This window comes from Emys orbicularis, chromosome 13 (genome assembly GCF_028017835.1).
Source record: "Emys orbicularis isolate rEmyOrb1 chromosome 13, rEmyOrb1.hap1, whole genome shotgun sequence".
Lineage (NCBI taxonomy): Eukaryota > Metazoa > Chordata > Testudines > Emydidae > Emys > Emys orbicularis.
This window is the reverse complement of record NC_088695.1, coordinates 6374328-6387128: the sequence shown is the minus strand read 5'-3', so window position 1 is coordinate 6387128 and position 12801 is coordinate 6374328. Positions and strand designations below refer to the sequence as shown.

General features: G+C 51.8%; 1 protein-coding gene across 1 annotated transcript; it reads right to left on the bottom strand.

Annotated features, from left to right (window-relative positions):
• Positions 1–1841: 1841 nt before the first annotated feature.
• Positions 1842–11928, bottom strand: LOC135888168 (zinc finger protein 345-like). Its single transcript, XM_065415981.1, has 4 exons — positions 11895–11928; positions 4013–4126; positions 2398–3706; positions 1842–2145 (listed from the first exon to the last, which is right to left on the bottom strand). The coding sequence occupies exons 1-4, from the start codon at positions 11926–11928 to the stop codon at positions 1842–1844; spliced, it is 1761 nt and encodes a 586-aa protein (XP_065272053.1).
• Positions 11929–12801: the final 873 nt, after the last annotated feature.

Here is a 12801-nt window from a genome sequence, read left to right as displayed (position 1 = left end):
CTTGGTCCGCCCTCCCCACTCCAAGGCCCCTGTTGCCTTTCAAACCATCTTGTTGCCTTCTGTAAAGATTGGAGAGGAGAGGTGAAAATGGAGGCAATTCTCCCTTGTTCCTTTGTACCACTCTCCTCTTTGAGGTTCACCCCCAAGTCGGGGGGCAGGCGACAATCAGTCTGTGGCCTAAGTGAGCGTCCAGCCGTCCTTCCGGTGAATTGTAACTCTCTTGTTCCCAGCTCCACAGCTGGTGAATGGCCGGCTAAGCAATTAATGGCCACTTAACACCTGGCTGGTGTGCAGGTACCATTGTCTCCGGGGAGCTCGTCTGTGGATATTTTCCAGATTTCCAGCATGGTTCAGTAACAAACCCATAGCAAAATCTCATAACTCCATACACAATGTTGATGCACATGATTTAACAGGACAATAATATGCCGGAGACCATCACTTTTCATAGGACACCTCACAGGGCTTGTACTTTGTACAAGATTTATCATCATTTTGTAACAGTGGTGACCATAATAGCGTAGACCAGTGAATCTCAAATTTCTTTCATCAGGTCCCCCTTATTTGTGTCTGTCATCATTTAACCCGCCCCCCCCCCAATCCCACAAGTAGATATACAGCCTCCCAGCTCTGAACCAGCCCCTCTCAGTGGTGCTGTCTGAATGCAGAGGGGGCTGGGAGAAGGGGCAGAGGAAGAGAGTGAGGAGAGGCAGCATCTCTCTACCCCTGCGTTCTCCCTCGCCTCTTATCCCATGATCCCCAAACACTCGATAGCCCCAGCACCCAGCTCCCCTATTCCTAGGGTCTCTCACACCTTTGTGGATTCTCTGATGTTTAATGAGGTGCGGTAGCTGAAGGAAACTTTACCTACAGGCAAGGCATTTATGAAGTTGTGTCCAGGGTCCCGGGGGGAAGGGGGTGGGTGGGGGAGAGGCACACAGAGATCGCTCAGTTAGGGCAAACTGCAAAGAATGGGCCAACAATCCTCAAAACTTGTGGCTATTCCAATACTTAGATTAACCAAGCCAAAAAGAAAGCAGCTTCTACAATACGTTATTGGCTACACAGAGCCAAAGCACAGCGCCCTTAAAGCAACCCAGCCTTGGGCTCACTCCCACACAGCCCAGTTAAACATGATGGGGATTACTGAAAATCTTCTTCATCATATAAAACGTTTTACCAATCCCGAAGGATCAGACACATCACCCAGCAACTTAATGATTTCTTTACTTCTGACCAAAATACACGCTTACAGCCAGTTCTTATTAGGTAAACTAAGATTTCTCACAACAAGAAAAGAGAGAACGTGTGGGTTAAAAGATCATGCAGAGAGTCCTTAGGTCAGTTTCACTGTAGAGATGGTGCATTAGAATTGCAAAGAGTCTGTTTCAGAATCACTTCATCAGGTGAACAATAGGCTTTTCAAGTAACCTTCTATTTCCTAAACATCACTGGTAATTAATTACATAGATTAAAAGAAGGTAAATATCCATAAAGCAGTTAATAAACAGTTTACCACAAACTTTACAGAGATATGTAGACAATGACATTATTACACTCAAATTTTATCTACATGTTAATATTTCCTTTACATCTCAGATTGAACAAAATACAACCCTTTGGTTACACTGTTAACCTCTAACAAGATGTAAGTAAACGTAGACTATTACAATTACTAGCTTCTTCCAGTTCGTTAACCATAAAAGTTTACATTTCAAAGCTCTAGCTTATCTAATGTGGAATGGCCCTAATTTCCATTTACACACATTTCTAACATGTGTTCTAAAGGTTGAATCTGGGTCAATTAGCCTGCAAGATGCTTAACCCTTTCTGGCCATGTGTCACAGAAGTTTAGATCCTGTGTGGATTCTCCCATGTTTAGTGAGGTGTGATCTCCGTGTGTAACTTTTCCCACAGTCCAAGCACTTATAGGGTCTCTCTCCAGTGTGGATTCTCTGATGTCCTATAAGATGTGATCTTCGTGTGAAACATTTTCCACATTCCAAACACTTATGGGGTCTCTCTCCTGTGTGGATTGCCTGATGTTTATCAAGGTCTGATCTCTGTATGAAACTTTTCCCACAGTCCATGCACTTATGGGGTCTCTCTCCTGTGTGGATCCTCTGATGTGCTATAAGATGTGATCTGTGTGTGAAACATTTGCCACATTCCAAACACTTATGGGGTCTCTCTGCTGTGTGGCTTGCCTGATGTTTAATGAGGTCTGACCTCCGTATGAAATTTTCCCCACAGTCTAAGCACTTGTCGGGTCTCTCTCCTGTGTGGATTGTCTGATGTTTAATAAGGTCTGACCCCCGTATGAAACTTTTTCCACAGTCTAAGCACTTACGAGGGTTTTCTCCTGTGTGGATTCTCTGATGTAAAACGAGGGCTGACCTCCGTATGAAACTTTTTCCACAGTCCACACACTTGTGAGGTCTCTCTCCTGTGTGGATTCTCTGATGTTTAGCAAGGTCTGACCTCTGTTTGAAACTTTTTCCACAGTCCACACATTTGTGAGGTCTCTCTCCTGTGTGGATTCTCTGATGTTTAACAAGGTCTGACCTCTGTATGAAACTTTTCCCACAGACTAAACACTTATGGGATCTTACTCCTGTGTGGAATGCCTGATGTTTAACCAGGTCTGACCTACATATGAAACTTTTTCCACAGACTAAACACTTATGCGGTCTCTCTCCTGTGTGGATTTTCTGATGTAAAACAAGGTCCGATGTGATTCTGAACGTTTTCCCACAGTCCAAGCACTTATGGGGTCTCTCTCCAGTGTGAATCCTCTGATGTTTAACAAGGGCTGAACTCTCTATAAAACTTTTTCCACAGTCCACACACTTGTGAGGTCTCTCTCCTGTGTGGATTCTCTGATGTTTATCAAGGTCTGATCTCTGGATGAAACTTTTCCCACAGTCCATACATTTGTGAGGTCTCTCGCCTGTGTGGATTCTCTGATGTTTAACCAGGTCTGACCTCCATATGAAACTTTTCCCACAGACTAAACACTTATGCGGTCTCTCTCCTGTGTGTAATGCCTGGTGTTTAAAAAGGGTTGACCTCCGTCTGAAACTTTTCCCACAGTTCACGCACTTGTGAGGTCTCTCTCTTGTGTGGATTGCCTGATGATTAACAAGGTGTGACCTCCGTATGAAACTTTTCCCACAGTCCACGCACTTATGGGGTCTATCTCCTGTGTGGCTTATATGATGTGTAATTATTTCTGACTTCCAAATGAAACACTTCCCGCACTGGAGGCATTGAACGGGTTTCTCTTCTGTGTGGCATCTCCCATGGTTATTAAGGTCTAAGCAGTTATTGAAGATTTCCCCACAGTCCAAGCATTGAAGGAGTTTCTCTCCAGTGTTGATTGTCTGATGTGTCACAAGCTGTGATCCCACAATGAATCCTTTCCCACACTGCAGGCAGTCCCTGGGTGTCTCTTCCTTGGGGTTTGTCTGCTGCGCTCTGGGATCCTCATCTCCTTCCCCACCATTAATAGATTCATCAACTTTCTTCCCTGGGTGGTTTCCCAGCAGCCTCTCTGACCTGTGCCAATTTACCCAGGCTTCTCCCTGTTCCCAGCACTGGGAAAAATTCCCTTCAGCTCTTCCCATAAAGATCTCCTGTGGTTCCACTTTACCAGGAACATCTGCATCATGATTCTCCTCTTTATTCTCTCTCACTCTCTCATCACCTGCTGGGAGAGAGACAATCCAGACAGGAGTCATTGTGCTGGGGAGAAAGAGGAATAGCACAGAGGGAAAACCCAACACAAAGACTGAGCAATTGGATTCTGCCTCTTCTTCTCACCCAAACACTCTCAGGGAAGGAAACTCCTGCAGCTAACAGGGTGGGTGGAAAGGTGTGAGCGATATCTGCTGACTACAGCCCTGCCCTGGGTGAGAGAAGGAAGAAGAACTGAGGGTGTTACTCACACCATATTTTTGTGATTCTCAACTTTTTCCTTCATTCCCCAGACGGTTTCTGTGTCAGCCCTCACCTGTGCAGTCGCCTCTCAGGATCTCTCTTTCCTCGCAGGCCTGGAGATTGGGCACCCACGGCTCTTCCCCTCGTTCCAGCTGGGCGATCAGTTCAGGTTTGGGAATGGGAAATCCTGCGCAGGGGTGAAAACAGACCAGATCAGGGTGTTACAGGATGCTCCATATGCTTTCTGAAAATATGCTTATCAATATGAATATGACATAACTGGAACATGCTTTATGCAAAAGGTCCCATGTAAGGTATCACTGGAAAAGTTGTAATCTACTGAATATGGATTTCCTATTTGTATATATGTATCATTCTTATATGTAAAGTTAGGAATATGAAGTACAAATCTAAGGTCCCATTGTGATTATGCTAAGTGAGGGTCATTAATGATACTTTAGGAACTTGATTGCTCCATTTATTCAGAACAATGGGCTGAGAATGGTTTTGTTTACCTGTACGTCCTCTGTAAGACCCCAGTTAAAATGGAGACTGGGGTCTTACAGAGGCATGTGACAATGTCCCCTGATACTGGAATCCATTTTAAGCTGTGGACTTTTCCATAAGGAACTGGGAGGGGGTCAAGCTGGAACAAAGGACTCCCGCCTTTTGCCTAATCTATATAAGGGGGCTGCCAGTCGTGGTGAGGAGATCCCTGCTTATCACCCAAGATGTCTGCTGGAACAAATGGATACTGAACAGCGGAAAGGATTGGGCCCAGATTAGAAATAAGTCTAGTCTGTGAAAGAAACTTATTGAAACATTTTTGACGGTGAGAAACTATTATTTGTAACCAGTTTCTTAGGCCTTGTCTACACTACGAGAGTACTTCGATTTTAGTTAATTCGACTATGTGGAATCGATATTACTAAGTCGAACGTGTGTGTCCACACTAAGGACAGTAATTCGACTTTGTGAGACTTTGTGAGTCCACACTAACGGGGCAAGCGTCGACATTGGAAGCGGTGCACTGTGGGCAGCTATCCCACAGTTCCCGCAGTCCCCGCTGCCCATTGGAATTCTGGGTCGAGCCCCAAATGCCTTCTGGGTAAAAAAATGTGTCGAGGGTGCTTTTGGGCGCCTGTCGTCATCCGTCCGTCACTCACGCCCTCCCTCCCTCCCTCCCTGAAAGCGCCGGTGGGAAATCAGTTCGCGCGCTTTTCTGATTACTGACAGCGCGGACGCCACAGCAGTGCGAGCATGGATCCCGCTGCGACCATCGCTGCAGTTGTGGCAGTTCTCAACGCCTCGCAGCTTCTCCTCCACCTGTACCAGAGGCAGCTGCAGATCAATCATGAGAGGAGGCTACGGCACCACCGTGACGGCATGAAGTCGGACACTAGCTCCGACCTCTCTGAGAACATGAGACCCAGCGCCCAGGACATCTCGCTGTCACTGGGTCTTGTTGATACTGTTGAACGGCGATTCTGGGCCCGTGAAACAAGCACAGAATGGTGGGACCACATAGTGCTGCAGGTCTGGGATGAATCCCAGTGGCTGCGCAACTTTCGCATGCGGAAGGGGACTTTCCTCGAACTGTGTGAGTTGCTGTCCCCTGCCCTGAAGCGAAAGGACACCCGGATGCGGGCAGCCCTGACTGTCCAGAAGCGAGTGGCCATAGCCCTCTGGAAGCTCGCAACGCCAGACAGCTACCGGTCCGTCGCTAACCACTTTGGTGTGGGCAAGTCTACCGTGGGGGTTGCTGTTATGCAAGTAGCCAGGGCAATCGTCAAGCTACTGCTATCTAAGGTAGTGACCCTGGGAAACGTGGAGCTCATCAGAGATGGCTTTGCCGAGATGGGATTCCCAAACTGCGGTGGGGCTATAGATGGGACTCACATCCCTATCCTGGCACCGGACCAACAGGCCAGCCAGTACATCAACAGAAAGGGGTACTTTTCCATGGTGCTGCAAGCACTGGTGGACCATCGGGGACGTTTTACCAATATCTACGTTGGATGGCCTGGCAAGGTTCATGACGCTAGGGTGTTCAGGAACTCTGGTCTGTATAGACGGCTGCAGGAAGGTCTTTACTTCCCGGACCACAAAGTAACTGTTGGGGATGTGGAGATGCCTACAGTCATCCTCGGGGACCCTGCATACCCGCTAATGCCCTGGCTCATGAAGCCCTACACTGGCGCACTGGACTCAGGGAAAGAACTATTCAACTACCGGCTCAGCAAGTGCAGAATGGTGGTGGAGTGTGCTTTTGGCCGTCTCAAGGGGAGATGGAGAAGCCTACTCACTCGCTGTGATCTCAGCGAGACCAATATCCCCATTGTGATAGCTGCTTGCTGTGTGCTCCACAATTTGTGTGAGAGCAAGGGGGAGACCTTTATGGCGGGGTGGGAGCTTGAGGCAAATAGCCTGGATTCTGATTACGTCCAGCCAGACAGCCGGGCGATTAGAAGATCCCAGCGGGACGCGCTGTGCATCAGGGAGGCTTTGAAAGCCAGGTTCCTGACTGAGCAGGGTCTCCAGTGACTGTTCACTTTGTGGACACAGATACTGAACCTGCCCCCGTTTCTTTACCCAGTTACTGTTGACTATCCTTCCAAGTTACATACCCCCTTCCCCACCTTCCCAACAAATAAAATCTGTTCCGTTTTGTTACTGAACAAGGTTCTCTTTCTTACTGTTTTCGCGGGAATGTTTTAAACCGGGGACGCAGACTGTGGCGGGGGGCTGGTTTATTGTTTTGATGCAAATGATGCTTCTAAACTCCGGGAATGACAGGCTCCGCAGTGCTGGATTGGTTGTTTCAACGCAGCCTGCCAGCAGTCCTGGGCGGGACTGCATGTATGTGTCGGCCAAGTGACTTTCTGGCAGGGGGCGGAGGGTAACAGATCCCCTGCTGCGTGGCTCTGTGATCCAGGATAAGGACCGCGGCAGAAGATCTGTAACTGCCCTCCCCCGCCACAAAGTCACAGATCAACCCCCTCGCACCCCAGAACATGAAAACCGCCTCCCAGACTGACCAGGGTAACTGGTGACTGTACTGTGTATGTGTCCTGATGCTGGACCTGCCCCCGCCTCTGTAGCCTGCTACAGGTGACTGTCCTGTCCAAGTAACAAACCCCTTCCCCCCCTTCAGACAGAATCCCCTCTAAAAGACACTCTCGGAAACAGTACTTAACAGAAACAGATGTTTTATTATGAACCGCACATGAAAAGGGGGGGAGGAAACTTGGACGTGGGCTATTGTGAGATGGGTAGGAAAGGGCTTTTCAAACTTTGGAACGAGAGCCTTCCATTGCTGCAGCAGTGTGCAGGGGCCGACTGAAAGTTTTAACGGCCCTTGCCGCCCCTCCTTCTTTGGACTTTTGGTGAGGGGGGTGTGGGACTTGGTGGCGGGGGAGGGCGGTTAGAGATAGACAGCAGCAGGGCTCTGTCCTCCTGCCTCCGGTCTTGCAGAACATCCACTAGGCGCCGGAGCGTCTCCGTTTGCTCCCTCATTAGTCCAAGCAGGGTTCGAGTAGCCTGCTGGTCCTCCTGGCGCCACCTCTCCTCCCGTTCCATGACTGCTCTGTGCATTTGTGACAAGTTCTCCCTCCACTGTGTCGTCTGGGCTGCCTGCTCTCGTGAGCACTCCATAAGTTCATAAAACATGTCTTCACGCGTCTTTCTCTTCCTTCTCCTAATCTGCGCTAGCCTCTGGGAGTGTGATGCCAGGCTGGGTTGGGAGACAGTCGCAGATGTGTCTGTGGGAATGGGAAAAAGGGAGTAAATTCCTGAGACAGATAAATGAAGTTGCTAACAAAGAACATAGTCTTTCTCTGTGAACAACACCATGCACTGGACCTTTCACATGCGCACACAGGACAAGGTCGAATTTTCGGCCCTCGCCTTCAGTGCCTGGGGTCTTGCAGTTGCGATCAGAGAAGCGTGGCAGGACACCTCTACTTTTGTTGCAGGAAAACATGGTAAGCCGTAGACTTGTGGCAGCTTAAAAATGTAATAGTAGCACTGGGCTCCTTTCGCACTGAATGCAAGGCCACTCTCTGCTGGCAGCAATCAGGGAAGCATGAGCTCTGCCCCTGTCCCACCACCTCGCGGCTGTCCCCGGGAAAGATCACTGTTTGCTGCCCCTCTGCCGCCTCCACCGCGTGGCTGTAAAGCAGTCCCAATACTAACATTCCCCTCCCTAATTTAAAGCAGGGCGTCATGTGCGATATAACTCTAATGAGGATCTCGGAGAGCGAGAGGGGAAGAATGCTTCGGGAGACCATGCAGAGGCCAGGGCCGTATGCCGCCATGCTGTGCCGTGCCATGATCCCAGACTACTTACTGGACTCATGGCGTGGGAACGTGTGTTACCACGGTGGACCAGTTATGTTAAAATTACATGTTTAGATGTTTAAAGCACTCACTGCTTGATCCTTCCCCTGATTCGGTGTCCGGGGTAACGGCTGTGGATGGTTGGTAGGGGATCTCGGTAAGGGTGATGAAGAGCTCCTGGCTGTCGGGGAAATCAGTGGTGCAAGCGCTGTCGACTGCCTCGTCCTCCTCATCTCCTTCCTCATCTTCCCCGTCCGCTAACATTTCCGACGAGGAACCGGCCGTGGACAGTATCCCATCCTCTGAGTCCACGGTCACTGGTGGGGTAGTGGTGGCGGCCGCACCTAGGATGGAATGCAGTGCCTCGTAGAAACGTGATGTGTGGGGCTGGGATCCGGAGCGTCGGTTTGCCTCTTTGGTTTTTTGGTAGCCTTGTCTCAGCTCCTTGATTTTCACGCGGCACTGCGTTGCATCCCGGCTGTATCCTCTCTCTGCCATGGCTTTAGAGATCTTCTCGTAGATCTTTGCATTCCTTCTTTTGGAGCGCAGCTCTGAAAGCACGGACTCATCGCCCCACACAGCGATGAGATCCAAGACTTCCCGATCAGTCCATGCTGGGGCCCTCTTTCTATTAGATTGCACGGCCATCTCTGCTGGAGAGCTCTGCATCGTTGCCAGTGCTGCTGAGCTCTCCACGCTGTCCAAACAGAAAATGAGATTCAAACTGCCCAGACAGGAAAAGGAATTCAAATTTTCCCGGGGCTTTTCCTGTGTGGCTGGTCAGAGCATCCGAGCTCGAAGTGCTGTCCAGAGCGTCAACAGAGTGGTGCACTGTGGGATAGCTCCCGGAGCTATTACCGTCGATTTCCATCCACACCTAGCCTAATTCGATATTGCCATTTCGAATTTAGCGCTACTCCTCTCGTTTTCGAGGAGTACAGAAGTCGAATTTAAGACAGCTCTATGTCGAATTAAATAGCTTCGTGGTGTGGACGGGTGCGGGGTTAATTCGATGTAACGGCGCTAAATTCGATATAAACTCCTAGTGTAGACCAGGCCTTAGAGTATTTAGCTTAGCTTTGCATGTTTGTTTTATTTTGCTTATTGACTTACTTTGTTCTGTCTGTTATTATTTAAAACCACTTAAATCCTACTTTTTATAATTAATCAAATCACTTTTGCTTATTAATAAACCCAGTGTAAGTAATTGCTATACAGTTCGTGCATATCTCTCTTTCAGTGATAAAGAGGGTGAACACTTAGGAAGTTACCCTGTATAACCTTTATACAGAGTATGACGGATTTATCTGGGGTTTAGATCCTATTGGAGCTGGGTATCTGAGTGCTGGAGATAGGCATCTTGCTGTGCTGTTTTCAGTTAAGATTTGCAGCTTGGGGGCGTGGCCCGGACCCTGAGTCTGTGCTGCAGCAGGTTAGAGTGTCTGTTCAACAAGAGAGGGTACTGGGGGCCCAAGCTGGCAGGGAGAACAGGCTCAGTGGTCACTTCAGCACATCAGGTTACAGTCCCAAGGGGGTCTCTGTGACTGAACTCTTTGCACAGAGCACATGGAGCATTGGGGGAGTGTCTGTCACAAAGGGCACTGTGGGAACGGATCCTGTTCCCGTGCTGTGCTGGTGGGAACAGGGCCGGCTCTAGGTTTTTTGCCGCCCCAAGCAAAAACATTTTTGGCTGCCCCCAACCCCAGCCCTGGGCTCTCCCCCGCCCCCCCCACCAGTGCCCTCCCACACCCCCGCCGCCCCAGTCCTGGGCTCCCCTCCTCAAACGGGACCACCTCGTTCACCACAGCAATCCCTGTTTACACTCGCAGTGGGGATCAAACCGTTTATCCTATTTTTATTTCACTTTAGTATGAATCTCGCCCCCCCCCGTCCCCCGCAACCCCATCTTTAGTGCTCCAAATGCACATGTAAGGCATAGGGACTAACCTTCAAACCTTGTACCCAGAAAGGGATGGGGAGCTAGTAAAGAGGGTTCAGGCAGAGGAGCGGGTGTGGGGGTACTTGGGGGCTCTACACTGGCAGAGAGGCGGGGTGTGATGTACTCGCGGAGCAGGGTGGAGGAGGAGAGGGGGTATCAGGAGGGTTGCGAGAGAAGAGGTGCAGGGGAAGGGGGGAGGTGCGGGAGGAGAGGGCTGGGGGAGGGTACAAGGGGAGAGGTGCGGGTGAAGGGAGAGTACAAGGGGAAGGGGTGCGGCGAAGGAGCAATGGGGGGAGGTACAAGTGGAGGGGCTGCGAGCGGGATGGGGGGTACAAGGGCTGAGGGGGCAGGCGCTGACAGCTGCTTCCCCAGCCCCGTGCAGGCAGAGCCGAGAGGACAGACACTGACCCCCAGGTGCCTGAGCCACAGGGGTCCCCCGGCAGGGCAGTATCCCCCACTGCCCCGCTCAGAGCCGGGCTCTGCCTCTCCCCGCCCAGGGCAGGCAGCGCGGGGCTGAGGCGGGGGAGGTGCGCGGTGGGCTGGGTCCGGGGGCAGGAGGGGGCGGCGGCAGCTCCCTGGCAGCTCGGGCTGCCCAGCCACTCGCCCTGTCAGTGCGCGAGCCGGGATCCGCGCCCCCTGCCCAGCCCGGCGGTGCCTGCACAGCCCCCTCGGGCGGGGAAACGCCGCGCCGCCCTGGGGAGACTCAGAGCAGCAGCAGGACCCCTCCCCCCTCCCTGCATCCCGGGCCCCACTTCCCTCCCTCCCGCCCCGGCTCCTCACACCCAGGCTGGGCTGCAGTTCAGGGTGCCCGGCCGCTGGAGAGCCGGAGCATCATCCCCCGGAGCTGAGCCCCTCTCGCCGCCGCAGCCGGGCTCAGCTCCGGGGATGAGGCTCCGGCTCTCCAGCGGCCGGGCAGCCTGAACTGCCGTCCAGCCTGTGCGACTCCGGCTGCCATGAGCGCCATCTAGCGTCTGCATCCAGAACTGCAGCGTCAGTTCCAGCGCAGCCTGAAAGCCTCAGCTGACAGGGAACAGCTTGGTTCAGGGCCGGCTATTTGCACCCCAAGCAAGAACAAAAAAAAGGGGGGGGTCTGGAGTGCCGCCCCTTGGAAGGTGCCGCCCCAAGCACATGCTTGTAGCGCTGGTGCCTAGAGCCGGCTCTGGCTGGGAATATGGAAGTTAAGAGGACAGGAACATGGTAACTGAGCCGCCTTGGGGGAGGCAGGCATCAGGGGAGGTGACGGGAATTTTTACACCCTCACTAGGAGTTCCCAGGATCTGTGCTCTCTGGGAGACTTGCTGATGCACACCCAGCTCTGGTGTTAAACCTCTGCCTATTTCTAAACCTGCGGAGCCCAGAGCCCTCCCCATGGCTGGAGCTATTTCCAAGACGGGAGGTGAACAGGGATTCTCTGTCTGACTGGGAATCAATACAGACAGGACAATGAATGAATTCTGTCCCTTTGAAACCTGGAGGGATGGGGATTTGTTAGCATGTCCATTAGGTTTTGACACCTGTATCCCATTGGAGAGGGTACGGAGATGCAAGTCTCTCTCACGGCACCGTTGCATTAGGGAACCCATTAGCCTCTGATCTAACTGACCTGGGAAGAACCTGGCCAGAGTCCGACACACAGACCCCACGGCTTCTATTAACCGAGGGGACGGGAATCCCTTACCCAGCGAGGCCACTGTCTCGTAGTTCTCCTGCATGACGTCCCTGTAGAGGGCTCTTTGAGCGGGGTCCAGCAGAGCCCCCTGCCCCTGGGTGAAATACACAGCCACCTCCTCGAAGGTCACCGGCATCTGAAACAACAAAAGTCCCCCACTCAGCACCTGCTGCCCCAGCCACAAACCCGCTATTCACAGGGAAAGGAAAAGAACTCGAAGGTCTGGGAGGGCCAGAGTAGCAGAATCTGACCCCTACCCGTCAGAGCAGCCAGGAGGCTTCAGGGGGTGGGGAGAAGGTGAGAGCTCCTTGTCCCCCCCAGCAGACAGAGCAGGGCAGGGACTTCTCATTTCCCACACGCCTGCCAGCCACAGGCTGCTACGGGAAGCAGAGCTCTGAGACAGGGACAGGAATCCCAACAGCTTCCCTTCGTATTTCACAGCAGTCTCAGGCCCTCTGGCCAGTGGGTTCAGGCTCCAGTACTGAGTAAGGGGGTTGTGTCCTGTTTTTGAAATGGGCGAATGTCCCTCTCCCCCACTGCCACCAATGGTCCTACTCAGAAAATGAGCAGGTTTATCAAACCCCGTCTCTTCCCTGCCTCTCCCACCCCCCGCCCAGCAGCTCCCTGAAAATCCCCTACCTGAGCTGGCTCCATCACAGCCATTTCCCTTCCCTGTCTCCTGGAAGATGGGCCGATCTGGCATGAAACGTGGACGTGATTCCTCAACCTGTCGGGGCGAGAGGGGCGACGGGGGAGGTTACAGAGGGGCTGGAGTCCATGTCACAAACCGATTCCCCCCAGGCTCTTCAGACCCTCCCAGTAACAGTATCTCTGATCCAAATGCTAGAAAAAGAGCAGAATCAAAGGGGCCACTAGCTGTGCAATCTGATCGCTCTATGTTCCTTGCCAGTGTGGA